The sequence below is a fragment of the Cibotium barometz genome, chromosome 30 (assembly GCF_041138505.1).
Source record: "Cibotium barometz isolate CiBa-2024 chromosome 30, ASM4113850v1, whole genome shotgun sequence".
Lineage (NCBI taxonomy): Eukaryota > Viridiplantae > Streptophyta > Polypodiopsida > Cyatheales > Cibotiaceae > Cibotium > Cibotium barometz.
Window position 1 is genome coordinate 26512775 of NC_141075.1, and position 22798 is coordinate 26535572.

At 37.1% G+C, this 22798-nt stretch overlaps 1 protein-coding gene across 2 annotated transcripts; it reads left to right on the forward strand.

The window, feature by feature from the left end:
* Nucleotides 1–18790: 18790 nt before the first annotated feature.
* Nucleotides 18791–20610, forward strand: LOC147621334 (universal stress protein PHOS32-like). 2 transcript variants are annotated; one of them, XM_086824539.1, is made up of 5 exons: nt 18830–18881; nt 18912–19132; nt 19422–19531; nt 19951–20072; nt 20408–20610. In XM_086824539.1, the coding sequence occupies exons 2-5, from the start codon at nt 18952–18954 to the stop codon at nt 20475–20477; spliced, it is 483 nt and encodes a 160-aa protein (XP_086680665.1). In that variant the 5' UTR covers nt 18830–18881; nt 18912–18951; the 3' UTR covers nt 20478–20610. The 2 variants fall into 2 exon arrangements, with proteins under 2 accessions (XP_086680664.1, XP_086680665.1); XM_086824538.1 differs by having other exon boundaries at nt 18791–19132.
* Nucleotides 20611–22798: the final 2188 nt, after the last annotated feature.

Here is a 22798-nt window from a genome sequence, read left to right on the forward strand (position 1 = left end):
TAACGGCCCCACTCCTATTAACCCTGTTATTTATGATCCACCTCTCCTCGAGGATTGTTGGAAATTAGGGTAGGGCTACAACAATGCACACACACACAAGATAGAGAAGCTTGAGAGCACACAAACTCACTAGATTAGAATGAACAAATGTGTGCCAGATACAAAAGATAAGTACACACCCCAAAATGAATAGATAAGAGGGTGTACATACGCACAGGGGAAAAAACCTCCTAGTGAGGAAAAAAGTGCCCCGGCGGTCCTAAGTGTGTTCACACACATCACTACCATATAATGCCACAAGGATGACTCCGAAGTTCTAGTACCTAAAAGTATTATGGACCATGACCAGACAGCCACCACTGTGTATCATCGTTACTTGGTGAATTATAAGAATCATTCTATTGAGGAATCACAGTGGATTCCTAAAACATCGCTTACCCCACACTACCGACACTTGATTTTGGCATACCACTCACATTCACATTGATTCTTTTATGGACACCTATTCGCCGACTGAGGCAGTGTCATAATTCCTCCACATGTTTTGGTGCCGACTGAGGCAACACATGCATTTAGTGCCGGAGGCAGCACATTCATTTAGTGCCGGAGGCAGCACATTCATTTAGTGCCGATTTGCCCACGTGGGCCCGGGTGGAGAGGCTATGCATGAGGGTGTGAAGAGGGAGCCTCCAGCATGCGTGTGGGACAAGTGGGACCCATGTAAACACATGGGCGTGAGTGGGCCCATGTGGGCCCCACAAGATTGTGTCAGGGAAAAAGAGGGTGGGAGAGTAGAGATTGATAATGAGGGAGAAAAAATGATATTATATAGCATATATATGTATATATATATAGTGTAGCATGGCTTTTGTATCTATTAGGTGTGAACTCTAATAAATACAATATGGTGGTGTAAATAATATATATAGTAATATCATAGCATAGCTAGGATAGGGCATAGTAGGTTGGGTGCAAAAGGAGACTTTTAGGAAAAAGATATCTTAGGCATAGACTTAGGATTTATTTACTTGTGCAAGTATATATATAAAGATGAGAGAGAAAATATGGCAAATAGTAGGTGGTAGAAATATGCATACTTATAGTGTAGTTATAGATATAGTACCTAAGGGATTTTGAAAAGGTAGAAGGGAGATGGGGGGCAAGATTTTGTGCATTTTTCCCAAGCCCTATGAGAAAAGTGAATGCATGGGGGATTTCAATTTACCTTGTCTCATACTTAGCCCTCCCCCATAGCTAGAGGCATTTATACCTCTAGCCCAATGGTTGGCTAAGAAGTGCGCTGAGAGAGGAGGCAAATTCTTCTTGATCTTTGTTATGGACTTCCTGCTTTTCCTGAAGATTGATGAAGTGAGTAGATGGCTCCTCCTCCTCTACTATTTGCTCTATCCTCTGAAAATAGGGTTTTAGCCGCCAGCCACCATTGACCCTAGTTTTGTGCATCTTTCCTAAGAGATCTTGTAGCTCTGGTAGCTGCCATTATGAAATCTATTCTTGATAATAAAGGGGCCCTCCCATCTCTGTTGAAACTTTGCATCATGTCTATTGTCAAATCTACTATCATACCTAAGGACCAACATACCCTCCTTCAACCCCTTGTCCTAGAGTTTCTAGTTAAGTTTGTCCCTGTTCCTGTTGGCTTGTGCTATGTAGTAATCCATGGCTTCCTCTCTATTCAACTCTAGTCTTTGGAGGTCTAGAAGCCTCTGGTTCAATCTGTCATTGGGCTCTATCCTACTATCCACCATCAATCTCAAGTTGGCTAGTTCTACCTCGATGTGGGTAGAAGGGCTTCTTGTCCATAGAACAGGTGAAAGGGGGTGAATCGGGTGAAGGCTTTAAAAGATGTCCTGTAGGCCCATAAAGTTGCAATTAAGTGCTTGTCCCAATCTTTTGGCCGGTTAGCCACCTGCTTTGTGATGATCTTACATATCATTCCATTGACCTTCTCCACCAAGCCATTACATTGTGGATAGTATGGGCTCGAGTGCCTATGGTTGATGTTTAATCTTCTAAGTAAATCCTGTAAGAGTTCTCCTCGGAATCCAGGGCCTCAATCTGACAATATTTCAAGTGGGGTACCAAATCTACTACATATGTGATCAAATATGAACTTACCCACATCTTTGGCCATGATTCTGCTTGTGCTTGTTGCCTCTGCCCATCTCGTCATGTAGTCTATTGCCTGATTAAGTCCTTGGAAGAGGCCCAATGGCATCAACTCCCCATTTTTCAAATGGGCCAAAAGAGAATATTAGGGTCCTAGGCTATCTAACATGCATTGCAAGCTTTGCACCAATGCTGGACATCCCTATGCAAACTAGGCCACACAAATCCTACTTGAAGTATTTTTCTATTGGTGATCTCCCGGCGGGCAAAGTGACCCCCACATACCTCATCATGGTAAGATTTTAAAATATGAACTATCTCTTTAGAGGATGGCACCCTTCTCAAGACTAAATCTTTTCCTTTATGGTAAAGGTCCTCCCCTATGAATTGATAAGATATGGCTTTCTTTGCCAGCCTAATTTTTTGAACCTTGGATAAGTTCTTGGGACACTCACCTATCTGGAGGAAATAGGTTATGTCCTGAAGCTCCTCTTGTCCCTGGAATTTTGGTTGCTAAAATTTGATTGCTCCCACTACCACCACAAATTGGTCATTGGCTAAAGCATCTGCTTCCTTATTTTTCATCCTAGATACATGATGCACTTGTATAGCTTCAAATTTTTGCATCGAACTTTTAATTTGCTTGACCCATGTAAATAGATTAGCATTTTGCAAGACCAAACTCCTTGTAGCTACTTTACCACTAACATGGCATCTCCTTTCACAATAAACCTCTTAATAGCATGCTCCAAGCACCAATCCAACCCAAACTGTAGAATGGCATATTCTGCTTCATTATTGGAATTGATCCCAGGGAGAATTTTACCTTGTCTAGTGACCCCCTCACCTTGTGGGTTGTAGATGACTCCACCTGCTGCTTGATCACTTTGTCTTCTGTAGGCTCCATCAAAATGCATAATGAAGGCACCTTCCAGCTCTTCTTGAATTGTGGGCTTTGTCTCCTCACCGTTGCGCTTGATGGTGATCTTCTTTTCATGGGACTTGTAGGTGAGAATGTCTGCCAAACTTGCCCTAGTGCTATCCTCCACTATAAAAGTGTAGTCATACTCCTGAAGCTCCAAAATCCATTTTGCTATCATTGGGGAAGTGGTCATGTGTTGTACAATATATGGAAATGTCTACTCCACTGTTAAAATTATAAACTGCTTGGGCAAGAGATAAGGCCTGAACTTTCTTACTACAAATATGAGGGCTGAAACCATTTGTTCTACTTCTTTGTAGCCTTTCTCTGCTTGTGTCATAATCTTGCTACAAAAATAGATTGGCCTCATGTAGGAGCTCTTTGGGTCCTTCTACATCAAGACTACCCCAATAGCCTCGGTCCCCACACTTGGAGAAACATAGGACACTTCATTCCATACTGGTGGCATCAGGGTTGGCAACTAAGAGCCTTGTTTATTTCTTGAACTGAATTTCACACTCCTCATCCTAAGTGAAGGTGCCTTTATGTGCTGACTTCTGCAATGGTGAAACAATTTGTGAGAGAAGATGGATGAACCGAGACATGTACCTGGTTTTCTGAATGAATGTGACTAGCTCCCTTGCATTTTTCGGTGAAGGTAGAGCTAAAAGATCCTCAATCTTGGCTGAATTCGCTTCAATTCCTCTTGCTGAGATGATGTGTCCCAAAGTTTCACTTCACTTCAGGATTCAATTGTCCACCCAATTGGTACAACCTTTGTAACCCTTCTTCGACTCTTTGGAAATGCAATTCCCTGCTACTATATATGTAGAAATCATCCATGTAGTCCCTAATAGAGGTCCCAAAGAAGGGATGAAAAACACAATTCGTGAATCTCTAGGAGGTGCATTTGTGAGGCCAAGTAGAAATCATCCATGTAGTCCCTAATAGAGGTCCCAAAGAAGGGATGAAAAACACAATTCGTGAATCTCTAGGAGGTGCATTTGTGAGGCCAAAAGGCATTACTTTGTAAGAAAAGCCTCATGGAGTGGTGAAGGTGGTTTTGCGTTGATCCTCCTCTGCTATCCTGATTTGGAAGTAGCCACCAGAGTAACCATCACATACTGTGTTCCTTTCATGGCCTGCTACTTCATTCAAGATTTTATCTTGGAATGGGAGGGGGAAGTGGTCCCTCTTTGTGGTAGCATTTAAGGGCTTTTAATCTATACAGATCCTACATTTTCCATTCTTCTTAGGGGTAACAACTACAGGGGGGACCCAATCTGAGTTTTCCACTAGGTAAATAAAACCTGCTTTCAAGAGCCTCTTTACCTCCATTAGTAAAGCCTCCCTCTGGACCACTCCTAACCTTCTTAATTTTTTAGCCACAGGCTTAGCATCAGGCTTTAGTTCTACATGATGTTTTATGATTTCCACTCCTTTTACCTGGGTGTAGTCAGTGATGAAGAGGTTGGTGTACTTCTTTAACATGGTGATGTAAGCCGCTTCCTCCTCTGGTGTTGAATCCTTTGCTAGCATCGTCTTTATTTGCTTGCCCTCAACCTGTAGAGAATCACCATTTTTTTCTTGGTCTCCCTTTTGTGTGTGGTGGCCTCCTTTCTAATGCACATCATGGTTTTGACCTACACAATGTGCCAAGACCACTCTACATTCTCGCCATCATGAGTTATGAGATGCCTTGGATACCGGATTCACAATATAGTCATGAGGATGGACCTACGACCTTTTCTTCTGTGTGCCATGGCTATCTATTGACACAGGAGGATATATAGCTAGTCTCATCGTCCACGATAGTTCTCTACATTTTCCATTTGATCCAAATCATCGTAGTTTGCATGGCTTGGATTTTCCTTTGATCCAGGTGGTTGCATGGCTACCCTCATCTTCGACCACCATCCTTTCCGTTTGATCCTCATTTGATCCCAAGGGGCATTCTACTTTGGCTCGATGCATGTTTTGGCACTTTGGTCTTCTGTTTGACCTTGGCATCGATATCTAGTTGTGGGTCGATTTTTAGCTTTTGTATATGTTGTTTGTGCACGACCACCCTTCAATTTCAAGGACAAACTCACTATAGGAGGGGATGTTTTGTAATAAAGTGATTTTAGGTGCGCACATACACATACAGAGATAGGCCTAGGAACATGGGGGCATAATTAGGGTTATTTATACAGGTAGGCACATGGGCCTTGGGACTATAAAAGGCACCATACCACTATTATTACCTTTTTTGACATATTATACATTGTTACCTTCTTGGAGCTTATGACCCAAGCTTTCATGGCTAATGGTAGACTTTCCATGTTTAGGTGGTTACTCTCTATGATGAGTAGACATGTGTCTACTCCATGTATAATGTAGTTTTCTAGTCTCTCACTTGATCCCTTTCTTGCACATTCCTTTCATAAAAATCTTTGCAACTGCTTTATCCACTTCTTTGTGGATAGTTAAACATATTCTTTATATTTTGATGCTCTAGATTCTACACCTTGGTAAGTAATTCAGCATTTTGTACTTGCATTGCACCATGCACCACATCTTGCAAATTATTACACTCTTTTTCTTTGGTTATTAGTGAGTTACTGGATACACAATCCTTGCTTCCTTGCTCATTAAGAACCTTTGGTAGGCATATGTGTGAATAATATGGGCTTGGGTTGTAAGTCTCCAAGTATCCCAATAATCTTGCATTTCCCTCACAAACATACTTGATGAATGAGGTTAACCCTAAAAATGAGGAAGGTCCTTTTAGAAAGAGGATTAGGTGGATAAATTGATCCATCCACCCATAGATCTACATGTTTTTTTCTTGCTTCTGTTTCTTATTGCATGACTGATGGTTTTATCAATGAGACTTGAGTCCTCTTGTATCGGCATCTAGTTGGAACTGTATATCCCTCTTCTTATTTTTTCTTACATCCTAATCATTTTTTAACCATAGCATTTGGGTTAGTACACTTTAACTAAAACAATTTAAACACAACATAAAACATTACCCACATCCAACACATCATGAATCAAACATAATAACAACAATAGAGCATAATATTAAAACATTACCCATGTTTAACACATCATGGAATCAAACAAAATAACAACAATAGAGTACAAAGAACATAACATTAAGTTTGACCCAATCATGATAGAAAAATAAACTTAATCACACTAATAACTTTCACAACAATGAACAAAGAATCAAACTTAATCAGAGTAGCAATATTAAACTTAACATAAACATTACATTAAATATAAATATAAAATCAAACCTTCACTAAAACAAATCATTAACACAAATCTCCATAGCTCTCGCCTACTTGTGGTGGATGCAAAGTATTAATCCACATCATCATTGAATACTAACAATGTATCCACATGTGAGAAATATATAGCATCATCCACCCACCAAGTCACTAACCATATCACCCTCACAGTCTCTAAAGTTATTATCATAGGCATGGTCTATCTCCATCAATGAGGCCCATATATGACCCATATCCCCTGATAGGTCAACCTTCATATTCATTAGATTTAAGAAAATACCTAAAACAAATACAAAGCTCTCCTACGAGGCCTCGATCACCTTAATAAAGTCATCACTACCCTCATATATAATGCCTTGCTCCTTAAACACATGAACTATATCCATATGAATGCTGCCAAAAAAGCTATGAGAACTAGGAGTAATGGACGAATCATGAATTTCTCCACATGGAAAGCTCTAGAAGAGTGTTCTCACACATCTAATACAAGAAACTCAAGTCTATGCTCATCATGGTCTAACATATGCTCGTAGATATCCCATGAACCCACATGTGGTGTAACAATGGATGCATCACTAATCACATACTCATGGGTATCCAATGCATCATCAATCGAATGCTCATGATCCTCTAATCACTAACAATGGATGCATCACTAATCACATACTCATGGGTATCCAATGCATCATCAATCGAATGCTCATGATCCTCTAATCAACCCTCATGATCATCAAATGCATCCAAATGATCCCTAGGAAGGTAGATAGGCATAGGCATAGGCATATCATTATGCACAATGCTTGGTGCCATTCCTATCCTCGAGATCATGTTCACATGATCTAACTCCTCACACACATCAATACTACTTACATACATCATCCTCATGTGCATATGTGTCAATATCATGTGCACATGTATCAAAATCATCATGTGCATGTAAGTGTGATATATCATCATCATCATCACCTGACTTTATATGGCATACATCCACTAGCGCATAATCATAGCAAGTCAATAGTGTAGGACACTCGTGCAAGTCACCAAAGGCAACATCATCCCATGCAAACATTATTGAACCATCCGCCAAGCAAGTCAATAGTGTAGGACACTCGTGCAAGTCACCAAAGGCAACATCATCCCATGCAAACATTATTGAACCATCCGCCAAGCAATGAATCAATGAAATCATTAAATCTATGGACCATCTGGCACATACATCTACCTCATCAAACAAATGCCTAAAGTGGCTAGGCATTAAACCCTCAAGCTCGCACATCCCACCATGGCACTAGTTTTTAGCCTCATTATAGCATGAAATCGGTGAATGAAGATCTAGAGGTCTAAGCTTCCAAGTGCTAAAGGTATGTGTGAACTCAGCAATCTACACAAAATAAAGTCGAGATAGCCAGTGTGTAGCCATGATGATAATGCATAAACATATCTTCTGTGATCGAGATCAAAGATAGTATCAAAGTGATGTCAATGACAATAAGAATTCATGACATGGTGATCATAATAAAGTAGAAATAATAACCCATGGTCGCATGTAGACTATGTTTATGAGAAAACTTATGAGACGACGGCCAATGGATGGACAAAGAATGTGAAGAGGTTAAGGGATGGTTAAGAGGTCTGGGTGGACAAGGCCAATGTAAATAGATCGATTGGCCTAGGGTTATGAGAGTGTGAAAAGGGGAGTTGGAACCCTAAGGATTAAAGATATATTGGTCTTTGGTGAGGGGCTAGTACTTTTTTCCACCTTCTTCTTCTCCCTCTAACATGGTTGCACCTTCTCTCCCTCTCACTTGAGTTATGATGATCCTAGAAAATGTAGCCTAGAGCTTCAAGCTCAATGATGGGGCCAAAGCTGTGATGTCTTATTTATTTATTTATGAAGACTGAGAGTATGAAAAGGGGAGTTGGAACCCTAAGGATTAAAGATATAAGGGTCTTTGGTGAAGAGCTAGTACTTTTTCCCACCTTCTTCTTCTTCCTCTTACATGGCTACACCTTCTGTCCATCTCACTTGAGTTATGATGGTCCTAGAAAATGTAGCCGAGAGCTTCAAGCTCAATAATTACACTTCTACTTTATGCTAAGCTTGTGCTTGCTCGCAATGATGAGAGTCCTTACAAAGGCCACACATAACTGTCAGTTGCGCTACCAGCAATGGCAATGTAAGTGAGTGCTTGTTGCAACAACGACCACCCCCACACATAACTCTATAGTTTGAGGCTCTGTACTTTTATTGAAGTTATCATTTTATGCTTGGACTCCGGTATCTCTCATGCATGTGGAGAGCTGAGCTGCTCTCTCTATGAGCAGCGATGATACACAGAGATCTGAGCCTGTTGGATGCCTTTAACACTACTCTATTACATTTCTACTTCATGCTGAGCTTGTGACTGCAGGCATTGATGTTGTGTTTGTGAGTTCTTGCAAAGCCCACACATGTCTCTCACTTGTGCTGCCTCCACCAATGGCATTGTCAACAATGACCACCCACATGCTCCACATGCTTGTAAGCAATGGCATTGTAAGCAATGACCACCCACATGCTCCACATGCTTGCACTGACCACCCATGGATGCATAGCTCTACAATTAAGACTCTCTACTTTTGTTGAAGTTATCCGTTTTTCTCTTGGAATTTGGTCTAGAATCTTCTCTCTCTCTCTCTCGTGCATGAAGACCTTTAATTGTGGATATGTTGCTTATGATTGTAACACATCTTAGAGGCTCATGGTTTTTACTTTGCAAACAAAAGAAGTTTAGCGATCTGGTCTACATAAGGCGTAAAGAAATCTCATTGGAACAAGCATGCTACGATTTCCAAAAGGCAATAGCTCATGGACTAGGATTCCTGATATCAATCCCATGAGACAATTACTCCAATGGTGGTGCAAGAAGATAGAGATAAAGTTACAGGAAGATGTCCAAGTCCAATGGGACATAAGTGATTAAAGAGTAATATGTCATGAGAAAAACATTGTTTGAGAATTCGAAAGCTAGAGAACACCATGCGAATTGGTTGAGAAATCAAGTGAGAAGTGGTAGCAAATGGAAAACACGAGAAATTTCATAATAATAGTCTCTTTAATGTGCAAGTGGTAATGGATAATACAGAAGATTATATTAGTTATGTGAAAATGTTATAATGTGCAAATGTTAATGGATAATACAATGAAGATTATATTAGTTGTGTAAAAGTATAAGTACTTTGTCATATGATGTTGGATAAGTTTTCATACTTGAAATTGGTTATGTATAAAAGCATATTAAAGTCGATGTTTGCTAAGTTATCATAGTAGTAAGTTTTGATGGATGATTATAGATAATTTATCATGTTGGTAACTTATCATAATATTAAAAAGTTATCATACTCCTTTATATAAATGTGAAGGAATTTCTTTCATTTCGTTCATTAAAACCACCCTTATTTCATTTCTCTCTTCTCTTCTAACTTGCTTTCATTTCCTTTATTAAAATGGTGCATACAAAGGAAAGTGATGGAAGGAATCCCAACAAAGTGTCTACTCTGAAGACTATACATCAAAGTGTTGTAAGGAATCCCAATAAGGTGTCCACTTTGAAAACTAAACATCAAAGTGCTGGAAGGGATCCCAACAGGGTGTTCGCTTTGAAAACTATACGTCAACCGAATCCTTCTGATGACACTAATAGTGAGCACACCAAATTTGATAGCATAGGGGAGGCAATCCTCCCACTAGGAACGATGATGTGTGTATTAAAGATCCTCCACCACTACCCATGGCACAAAAAGCACAGATGGATACCAGGTACCACTACTCTTCATTTTGATAACTTAGCATAATATTGAAAAGGTATCATACTTGTACATATAAATGTGAAGGTATTGCTTTCGTTTCCTTCATTGAAACCACCCTTATTTCATTTCTCTCCACTCTTCTAGCTTGCTTTCATTTCCTTCATTGAACTCATGGTGCACATAAAGGAAAGTGCTAGAAGAAATCCTAGCAAGGTGTCCTCTTCGAAAACTATAGGTCAACAGAATCCTTCCCATGAAAGCAATAGTGAGCGCCCATTCTAACAACAAAGGACGCAATCCACCTGCTAGGGACGATGTGCATGCAAAAGCTCCTCCACTATTGCCAATGGCACAAAAAGTGAAGATGGAGACCAAGCACACCACCGCTCTTTGAGAAATAAAGAAATACAACTATCGATCTACTCTTTCTAAGGGCACCCCTCTCAAGGTTGGTGAGAGAGGTTTTGCAAGACCTAAAGCAATGGTCTCTTACCAAGTTTTTTTCTTGGAGTGATAATGGTGTCAACAAGGTTGCTTGTTGCTATCTAGGAAGCAGCTTTGAAGCTCACTTGGTTGATTTGTTTCACAATGGACAATTGGTAGGGCCATCCATGCTGGGTGTCTCACTCTCAAGGACAAGGATATGATGCATGTTCAAAGGCTTTACACAATGGTGATGCCTTTAGTCTGAACCGTGACATGATTTTAATAACAAGGAGGATGTTTGTCATTAGGGAGTCTATGATCAATTTCTATGCTAAATTTATGTGTGTGTACAAGCTTGTCATTTTTATTGTGTAGTAATTTTATGTGTGCTATATGCAAGATGATGCAATGCACTAGATTCAAATTTATTGATGTGAAAGCACTTGTAACGTTTGATGTCATGTGTGTTCTTTACTTTGAATAGATCTTTTAATTTTCAACAAAAAATATTTTAATTTTTTGATCAAATAATAAAAACACAAAGCAAGATGGAGTTCTATTTCTTATGGATAAATAGCACAATGTATAACAATACCTTCTACGTACACTATGGGGCAAGTAACATGATAGATTGAGGACTAAGCAAATACTTTGTGGATTTAGAACTCCTCGACTTAACCAAAGATGAGTTTAAGATATTATTGGTAGGTGAGGGGGTGGCAAGAGGGCAGCTAGAGAGGGAGTACCAGAGGATACATAAAATTGGGTTTGACATGCAAAACCTTGTCTTGGTGTAGTCTCAAATTTCCTATCTCTAATCTTGGTGTGTGGTCTCATATTTCCTATTTACTAAAACAAGAATATGGGGCCTTGTAGTTTTCAAGGAAAAGGAAACAATAGAGTAAATTGTTGACACTACTCGGGAGGAATGATTGATCCAGCACACAAGTAGCTAATCTATAGGATATGCATGTGGGCACAAGCCATCAATGAAAGAAACCAGAAAATGAGTGAATATATGATTGAAGTGCTTTGCAATAGCATAGTTGCATAAGAAATAAAAGTAGTAATATCAACCATGGCATTGACTAGGTTTGAATGAGGTTCCAACCACCTTGATTGGTGAGGTCCAGGGGGCTGCCTAAGGTGTTGTGTGTTGTACTTGATAACTTTAGATCACTTGAACTACATTTAAAATTATCAATGTGAAAGCACTTGTAGTGTTTGTTGTACTGTCAGTTGCGCTACCAGCAATGGCAATGTAAGTGAGTGCTTGTTGCAACAACGACCACCCACACATAACTCTATAGTTGAGGCTCTGTACTTTTATTGAAGTTATCATTTTATGCTTGGACTCCGGTATCTCTCATGCATGTGGAGAGCTGAGCTGCTCTCTCTGTGAGCAGCGATGATACACAGAGATCTGAGCCTGTTGGATGCCTTTAACACTACTCTATTACATTTCTACTTCATGCTGAGCTTGTGACTGCAGGCATTGATGTTGTGTTTGTGAGTTCTTGCAAAGCCCACACATGTCTCTCACTTGTGCTGCCTCCAATGGCATTGTAAGCAATGACCACCCACATGCTCCACATGCTTGTAAGCAATGGCATTGTAAGCAATGACCACCCACATGCTCCACATGCTTGCACTGACCACCCATGGATGCATAGCTCTACAATTAAGACTCTCTACTTTTGTTGAAGTTATCCGTTTTTCTCTTGGAATTTGGTCTAGAATCTTCTCTCTCTCTCTCGTGCATGAAGACCTTTAATTGTGGATATGTTGCTTATGATTGTAACACATCTTCGAGGCTCATGGTTTTTACTTTGCAAACAAAAGAAGTTTAGAGATCTGGTCAACATAAGGCGTAAAGAAATCTCATTGGAACAAGTATGCTACGATTTCCAAAAGGCAATAGCTCATGGACGAGGATTCCATGATATCAATCCCATGAGACAATTACTCCAATGGTGGTGCAAGAAGATAAGAGATAAAGTTAGAGGAAGATGTCCAAGTCCAATGGGACATAAGTGATTAAAGAGTAATATGTCATGAGAAAAACATTGTTTGAGAATTCAAAAGCTAGAGAACACCATGCGAATTGGTTGAGAAATCAAGTGAGAAGTGGTAGCAAATGGAAAACACGAGAAATTTCATAATAATAGTCTCTTTAATGTGCAAGTGTTGGTAATGGATAATACAAGGAAGATTATATGAGTTATGTGAAAATGTTATAATGTGCAAATGTTAATGGATAATACAATGAAGATTATATTAGTTGTGTAAAAGTATAAGTACTTTGTCATATGATGTTGGATAAGTTTTCATACTTGAAATTGGTTATGTATAAAAGCATATTAAAGTCTATGTTTGCTAAGTTATCATAGTAGTAAGTTTTGATGGATGATTATAGATAATTTATCATGTTGGTAACTTATCATAATATTAAAAAGTTATCATACTCCTTTATATAAATGTGAAGGAATTTCTTTCATTTCGTTCATTAAAACCACCCTTATTTCATTAAAACCACCCTTATTTCATTTCTCTCTTCTCTTCTAACTTGCTTTCATTTCCTTTATTAAAATGGTGCGTACAAAGGAAAGTGATGGAAGGAATCCCAACAAAGTGTCTACTCTGAAGACTATACATCAAAGTGTTGTAAGGAATCCCAATAAGGTGTCCACTCTGAAAACTAAACATCAAAGTGCTGGAAGGAATCCCAACAAGGTGTTTGCTTTGAAAACTATACCTTAACCGAATCCTTTTGATGACACTAATAGTGAGCAAACCAAATTTGACAGCATAGGGGAGGCAATCCTCCTGCTAGGAACGACGATGTGTGTATTAAAGATCCTCCACCACTACCCATGGCACAAAAAGCATATATGGATACCAGGTACCACTACTCTTCATTTTGATAACTTAGCATAATATTGAAAAGTTATCATACTTGTAAATATAAATGTGAAGGTATTTCTTTCATTTCCTTCATTGAAACCACCCTTACTTCATTTCTCTCCACTCTTCTAGCTTGCTTTCATTTCCTTCATTGAACTCATGGTGCACATAAAGGAAAGTGCTAGAAGAAATCCTAGCAAGGTGTCCTCTTCGAAAACTATAGGTCAACAGAATCCTTCCCATGAAAGCGATAGTGAGCGCCCATTCTAACAACAAAAAAGGAGGCAATCCACCTGCTAGGGATGATGTGCATGCAAAAGCTCCTCCACTATTGCCAATGGCACAAAAAGTGAAGATGGAGACCAGGCACACCACCGCTCTTTGAGAAATAAAGAAATACAACTATCGATCTACTCTTTCTAAGGGCACCCCTCTCAAGGTTGGTGAGAGAGGTTTTGCAAGACCTAAAGCAATGGTCTCTTACCAAGTTTTTTCTTGGGGTGATAATGGTGTCAACAAGGTTGCTTATTGCTATCTAGGAAGCAGCTTTGAAGCTTACTTGGTTGATTTGTTTCACAATGGACAATTGGTAGGGCCATCCATACTGGGTGTCTCACTCTCAAGGACAAGGATATGATGCATGTTCAAAGGCTTTACACAATGGTGATGCCTTTAGTTTGAACCGTGACATGATTTTAATAACAAGGAGGATGTTTGTCATTAGGGAGTCTATGATCAATTTCTATGCTAAATTTATGTGTGTGTATAAGCTTGTCATTTTTATTGTGTATATGCAAGATGATGCAATGCACTAGATTCAAATTTATTGATGTGAAAGCACTTGTAACGTTTGATGTCATGTGTGTTCTTTACTTTGAATAGATCTTTTAATTTTCAACAGAAAATATTTTAATTTTTTGATCAAATAATCAAAACACAAAGCAAGATGGAGTTTATGAGGACTAAGCAAATACTTTGTGGATTTAGAACTCCTCGACTTAACCAAAGATGAGTTTAAGATATTATTGGTAGGTGAGGGGGTGGCAAGAGGGCAGCTAGAGAGGGAGTACTAGAGGATACATAAAATTGGGTTTGACATGCAAAACCTTGTCTTGGTGTAGTCTCAAATTTCCTATCTCTAATCTTGGTGTGTGGTCTCATATTTCCTATTTACTAAAACAAGAACATGGGCCTTGTAGTTTTCAAGGAAACAATAGAGTAAATTGTTGACACTACTCGGGAGGAATGATTGATCCAGCACACAAGTAGCTAATCTATAGGATATGCATGTGGGCACAAGCCATCAATGAAAGAAACCAGAAAATGAGTGAATATATGATTGAAGTACTTTGCAATAGCATAGTTGCATAAGAAATAAAAGTAGTCATATCAACCAACCTAAATAAAAGTAGTCATATCAACCAACCTAAATAAAAGTAGTCATATCAACCAACCTAAATAAAAGTAGTCATATCAACCAACCTAAATAGGATAATCCATGGCCTTGACTAGGTTTGAACGAGGTTCCAACCACCTTGATTGGTGAGGACCAGGGGGCTGCTTAAGGTGTTGTGTGTTGTACTTGATAACTTTAAATCACTTGTACTACATTTAAAATTATCAATGCGAAAGCACTTGTAGTGTTTGATGTCATGCATGATATTTCCTTTGAAGCGATATGTCATCGTATACAATAAAACAACACGATGCAATTTCAATCTTTTAATTTTTAATTGAGCACACAAACGTGATCCAAGCAATCTTTTATGGTGTTGATCAAACATAAAACAAGATGTAAAATAGATCTTTCAATTTTTAATCGGGCACAAAACACGATCCAAGCACAATCTTTTAAACTTTTGATTGAACACAAAACACAATACAAGCTTAATAAGTTTTTTATTGTAGATTGAGCATGAAATACAACACAAGAATATTTTTTTAATTATCAGCTAACAAGAACAAAGTACGATGAAATCTTCAGTTCTTTGATTTTCTCAAAATGGCACAAAAATTGATGTAGGGCTTATCACATGAGTGGACCATGCAGCATGCCCCAATTTGCCATCCTTCAGTTGGGTGGCTTGCACGGCTTAGATGTGGCCCAAAAATTTTGGAGTTTTTTTTAAGCAGACTCTGGATTTTGAAAAAGCATGCCCCAATTCACCAGCCTTTGTCTAAGGGAGCTTGCAGGGCTCAAATGGACCCTAAAATTTTTGTGATGCATGGTCCCATTGATGATGAGTCCTAGAATCAAGTTTCAACCTATTTGGAGTAATATATCATTTCTAGTAATTTTTTAAGCAATCATATATTTTAAAAAAACAAGAATAGTTTTTCCACTGAGGCAATCCACTGATTTCCATTCTTCAATTGATAGATTCAAAGCTGGGGAAAATGGATACCATGATAAAGATATCAAAAATGAAATAAAAATTCAAAGAAGACACGTGATTTAATTATATTGGAGAGATCAACATCAAATCACACACTCATGCCTTGTGCTTAGGGATCTTGACAAAAGAATACACATGGATATCTTTGTACATATATGCATGTTGAATAAGTACGCTTGTTACACTAGTATGCGATCTAAAATCCATCCTACCTAGACCTACTTCTACTATTCTCATCACTCTCCATCCTACCTAGCCCCTATGGTTAATATGTCCACTTGAGTCTTTTAGAGCAATAAGTGCTTGCTACTTTTAAGGATATAATCAAGATCCAAAATCCTCACTTGCAACTTAAGTGTGAACAAGTGCACGAGTCCAAAGTTGAGGTACGAGTGCAGACTCTGGGGAATTCAAAAGTGCCATACAATGTGTAAGGCACAAGTGCAAGGTGAATTGTGTAGTGAATATTGTGTTTGTTCATCCAAGCATGGGAGCTAAGTCTTCTACTCCACCCTCCTTCTTTTCTCCTATAAGGGATATACCTCATTGCTCCTTCTCCTTCTCCAAGCAACACAAGGATGTAACAATGGGTAGTTTCCTATACCATTGAACTCTTACAATCACTCCCACAATTGCACTCTTTAACGCCATGGTTTATCTTACTATCTTCTATGCAAATGTCCCTTTCATCTCTTTAGCTCCACTCCATTCCTATTCCCATGCTTCCCTCCACTCAAATCTTATGAATTTAACCCACTTTCTCCTTCACTCAAGATAAGTCAATGTGAGCTTCTCCTATGCATGCAATGTGAGCTTCTCCTACTCATGCATATCTCATATCTTGAGCAAATTCACAAACTTAAACAAAACATAATACAATTTGAGCTTATATGACAGGTAGAACATTCCCAACTCCCATGGAAGCTAGAAATTTCAAAATAGCACCACACATAGAGAGTGTAGCACACCCATAAGAGGGAAACAGGGCATGAGAGCTCCCAAAGGTAAAATGAGCAAAGTTTATTGATGAGTGTAAAGATCATGACTTATATATAACAACTTAAGTTATGGGCATTCACACTTGTCAACTTCCTATAGGTCACTTATTCTCTAGCTCTCAATTTAGCAAATAAGGTGGCTTGGGTACATCCTTGCGCATATCATAGTGCCACCACAAGTGTAATAGTGTATTTACATGTTCCAATTAAGCTCTACGCAAAAAAAAGATGCTCATGGATGAGATGGTAGAAGTAGATTAAGATACACAAAGAACATGAGACACCACTAATTACCAATCAAGTAGATGAACATCTAAGATAATGAAGAAAGCACATCAAAAGATGCTAGTGATGTGGACGATGATGATTCCACTAGTGGAATAGATCTTTTTGTTGATATTAAGGCCAAGGATCTTCACATAAACTCATTGGCATGTATGGATTTGATTCAAGATATAATCGATGAAGGGTAGGCCTAACTAGTCGCGCTAATACATTTATTTCATTATTTATATAAATATTCATAATTTTTGGCTTGAATAATTTAAGTTAAGTTAGCATAATAATAAAATTGTCATGTATTGCTTGCAACATTGCTCTCTGATCTCGGGTTTGGGAGAATATCCCAAGGCCTTACGGCTATGCTCTCGAGGTTCTTGGGAGATAATCCCAAGTTTTGGAAGCCAAAAACATGGCTACATACATGGCTACTTTGCAGCTGGTGGGCCATGTGTATCACCACATGTATAGTCATGTTCGTACCACGGGATGACAACCACTTCTCACACTCTCTTGTGTCTCTATATATAGACACACACATATATATATATACACACACACATACATATATACATATATACATACATACATACATTATATATATATATATATGTATATATGTATATATATGTATATGTATATATATGTATATATATATATATATATGTATGTATATATGTATATATATGTATGTATGTATGTATGTATGTATGTATATATATATACATACATACATACATACATACATATATATACATATATACATACATATATATATATATATGTGTATGTATGTATGTATGTATGTATGTATGTAAATAAAAAATAAATTGATGTGAACAAATGAATGTGTGCATGTGTTGTTTTTTTTCTAGAGTCTTGGCTTCTTATAGACTCTTAAAACGAACTTTTTTATGAATGAATCACTCAAGTGATGGACCTTTATATACAAGCTAGAAAGCAATCCTTAGCTTATACGACAGTAGGTTCTCATGACATTTCATGTGCAATAATCAAGATGGCACTTTTACATGTGTGGTAGTTCAAGTTCCTATCTTAAAGATAATTTCTTGTAAAAATTGTGCACATCATACTTTGAAAGAGAAAATTTAATCATTTTAATCACATGTAAGGTATCATTTGAAACATAAGTGAAAGGAGTGAATGTTATATCTTCTTTTTCTCGATGCAGTACATAAATGAAAGGAGTGAATGTTATAGCTTCTTTTTCAATGCATGCCTGTGTTTTTTTTTTTGAAAAAGAAAAAAGAAAGAAGAGGAGTAAATTTCAAAGCTGCTTTTGTTTAGTGCATGCTTGGAAAAAAAAAAAGAAGATTCTAAAGTGCCTTCCACTCAATACTTAGGCATGTCCTTTCTAGATTGATGAATGTAAGTGGGGATGAAAATGATATAAAATAGAGACGCCGTTTCTCCCTTTATTCCAAACTTTCTTTGCAATTTTCTAATTAGGGTTTTGTTAAGGGGGAATTAGGATTAAGTATAAATTAGGATTAAGTATTCTAGAGTTCAAATGATTCCCAAAAGGACCTTAGAAGGCAACTTTGAGTTCTACACACACTTTTGAGAGCGTGCACTTTAGATGCCATTAAAACAGTAAAGATGCTTGCTTTTGCTTATTAAAGGATTGCTTTCTGGCCTGTATATGAAGGCGCAACTCTTGAGCAAGTCTTCCACAGAAGAGTTCATTCCAGGAGTCTAGGCGAAGCCAATTAATTCAGTAGAGAGCTCTGAGAACACGCACACGCACACGCACACGCACGCACGCACACACGCACGCACGCACGCACAGGCACGCGCACACACAGAGAATGGACAAAATAAGGAACGTGGGTATTGCGCTGGACTTCTCACTTAATAGCAAAAATGCCCTAACTTGGGCAATAGACAACCTTGTGAGAGACGGAGACAGCGTGATCCTGCTCATCGTTCAGCAAAAGGGCTCTGAGCCGGCTGCACACGTTAAGATGCTGTGGTCGGACAGTGGTTCACGTAACATAAACCTAATCTCTTGCTTTAATCATGCTCGTATTCACGTAAAATAAACCTAATCTCTAAGACTTGCTTAATCATGCACGCTTTCTCGTACAGGAAATCTAAGCTCTTGCTTAATCGTGCGCGTCTTCACGTAAAATAAATCTAATTTCTTGCTTAATCGTGCGCGAAGTCACTTAAAATAAATCTAATCTCTCGCTTAATCTTGCATGCTTGTGTTTGTTTTGTGCAGGTTTTGTTTAAGGTTTTTTTAATTATGGTTTTGTTTTGTTTTTTTGTGAAACAGCGCTAATCCCTTTCCTGGAATTCAAAGACCCAAAAACGCAAAAAGATTATGGGACTGCAACTGACACGGAAGTCATTGCCGTGCTCGATAATCTCAACCTTCACAAGGATGTAATGTCTTTTAGAAATCCCAAAAAAATTTATTTAATTTAAAAAAAAAACCATTGATAATTATCATTAATTTTAATTAGTGTAAAATAATTAAGCTAAATTAAGCCTTCGTAGGTGACCATTGATAGTTATGATTAATTAGTGTAAATAAAAAAACCATGGATAGTTATGATTAATTAATTATTTGATTTAAAAAATCCATTGATAGTTAGATTAATTAATTATTTGATTTTCAAAAACCATTGATAGTTAGAATTAATTAGTATAAAATAATTACGCTAAATTAAGCATCCTAAGCCTTTGTAGGTGACCATTGATAGTTAAAATTAATTAATTATTTGATTTAAAAAAACCATTGATAGTTATACTTAATTAGTGTAAAATAATTAAGCTAAATTAACCATCCTAAGCCTTTGCAGGTGACCATTCATGTGAAAATATACTGGGGGGATCCAACCGAGAAAATTTGCGAGGCAGCAGCCAAGATTCCTCTACATGCCCTCGTGATGGGCAATAGGGGTCAAGGGACCACCATCAAAAGGTAAATAATTATTTATTTTACAATAAGGTGATCTTAGTGTTATCTATTTTGTTTTTGGTATTACTAAAAACAAAATAGAATTTGTTTCTAGTATTATTATTATTCTTCTTTTGGAAGTGATATATTATTACTAGTCTTAGTATGATTCTTGGAGGTAATCTATTTTGTTTCTAATATTATTATTCTTCTTCTTGGAAGTAATATATTATTACTAGTCTTAGTATGATTCTTAGAAGTAATATACTTTGTTAGGTATTGAAAACAAAACAAAAAAAAAGGTAAAAATTTACTACCAACTTTGTTGATGATGAATTTGATGATCTTTCCCATGACAGGGCTTTTCTTGGGAGTGTAAGCAACTATGTAGTCAACCATGCTTCATGTCCAGTCACTGTTGTAAAGTAATAATTTGATAACTTATTACTTGACACTTTATAGATGATGCTATAAAAACATTCTAGAGTGTACCATTTCATCAATGAAATGTGAAATGTTTGTACAATGCTTCCTATCATTAATATCTAACTACTTATGATCATTGATATTTGTTCGAATTTCACTATTGTGACTTGTATCTCTCTTTATATTTATTAGATGATGCTATAAAAACATTCTAGAGTGTACCATTTCATCAATGAAATGTGAAATGTTTGTACAATGCTTCCTATCATTAATATCTAACTACTTATGATCATTGATATTTGTTCGAATTTCACTATTGTGACTTGTATCTCTCTTTATATTTATTCTAATTTGACTATTGTGACTTGTATCTCTCTTTATATTTATTCTAATTTGACTATTGTGACTTGTATATCTCTTTATATTTGTTCTAATTTGACTATTGTGACTTGTATATCTCGTTAGAAAGGAAGAATCCAAATTTTCTTATCCGAACACAACAAGATAAACTTGTTTGAACACTAAAGAAAGAGATTTCAACAAGTGAAAATGTTGACGAGATTACTCTCATCAAAACATGCAGGCTATAGATAAAAGAAGTTTATCTAGAGAATGCCCACACTATAACTTCTAGTGAATTTAGAAAATGAGATTGTCTTTGAATGTGAGGTCAAATTGCTAAGTGATGTAAGCAAAGCAATAATCTTGAGTCCAAATTATCCCATAAGATAATATATGTGAGGGATCACTAGTGTCCCATACCACCCATACATACCTTAACAATTTGAGACTCCCTAGTATGCCGTCTAGGAAAAATTAATAAAATCCTATATAAAAGAGATAAGATGGCCTTATCTAGACTTTCACATACTAAACCTATCTCTATATACTTGAGACTACATCAAGGAATAACCCTTATCGAGTACATCATTAGAAAAGAATTTTGAATTATTGGCGCCTTTCTAATGATAACTACCCAAAACACAATAAAGTTAGGGTAGAAAAATAACTCACCTAGATATATAACCAACTAGGTATCCGAGTTGGAATATGTACAAGAGTACAAACAATATACTCCAAAATTATGTGCAAAAAATGAAGGCAAATGCTACCTTCAAAGCACATGATATTATCCAAAAGATCAAAAGATCCTTATAAAACCATGGATAAAATCATAGAAGCTCCTCGAATCCATGAAAACCATAGTTGATCATAAAAATCAATGCATACCATCTAATGGACATTAATCATGCCAAAAGAAGTATTAAAATTGGTGGCCAACTCATCAATCCGGAGTATATGAACGTGGTGTCGTTCAAGCAAAACTCCAAAGTAAGCAAGTGAAACACATGTGTGTAGCACCCTAGACACAAGTGATCTAGGCAGAACCTGATGAGTCCATATAAAACTTAGAAAACATCCAATAAAATCCACCAAAACAAACCGATCAACTGACCCATGATAGAATTTGTCTTAGACTTAAGAAATTAAGTGCAAACCTCTAAATAAGTGCAAAATAAATTATCATGAAAAAGAATCAAAGGTGAAACACACTTTGAATGGAGATTCTAGCCATCATTGAAGAAATTAAGGAATATGTCCAAAAAGAATGGCTAAACAAAGGTAAAAAATCATGAAAACATCACTTAGAAATAATCTAAACAGAAATAACTATTAATACGAGGTATGATCGTATTAATAATATGCGAATAACCCACATCTATCTAATGTCAGCATGAGAAAACATACTTGAACATTAAATAACCTTCAAAAATATTAAATTCTCGAGAAAAAGAATTATCATGATTTTTTGATAATTTTTTCTAATTTTCTAGGGCCTTAAAATATGATATCAATTTTGAATTCCACCAAACCTATCTTATGGCATTCCAAACCTATATTTTTTCAAAAAAAAATTAGCAATTTAATTTGCCAAAATACAATTGATAATTTATAAAAACCAAATTTTAGGATTTCTATAAATAAATTCTAGAATATTCCTTATTTTTCCTTAGAATCCCATTGTTCACAAAATTTTGAATTCCGCTCGACAATTCTCAAATCCAATGAAAATTTATAATTTTAATGGATTTTCTAATTTTTGGGTCAAAAAATATATTTTTAAAGGATTTTGAATGGACACACCACATGCCAAACCCCAACCCCACATTTTTGCAAAATTTAAAATAATCTTTGTCTAATTTTTCACTAAATTTTAGAAATTTTTTAAAATTTTTAAATTACCTCGAACGCATTTAGAATACGAACAGTCAAAAAATTTCGAAGTCCCAAAACAGTTTTCCCAGAATACGGAAAGCCAAATG

Coding starts and splice junctions, on each gene's coding strand:
- LOC147621334 (XM_086824538.1), top strand. CDS start 18,952: ATGGACAAAATAAGGAACGTGGGTATTGCGCTGGACTTCTCACTTAAT. Junction 19,532..19,950: donor ATCTCAACCTTCACAAGGAT/GTAATGTCTTTT, acceptor AAGCCTTTGCAG/GTGACCATTCATGTGAAAAT. Junction 20,073..20,407: donor CAAGGGACCACCATCAAAAG/GTAAATAATTAT, acceptor TTCCCATGACAG/GGCTTTTCTTGGGAGTGTAA.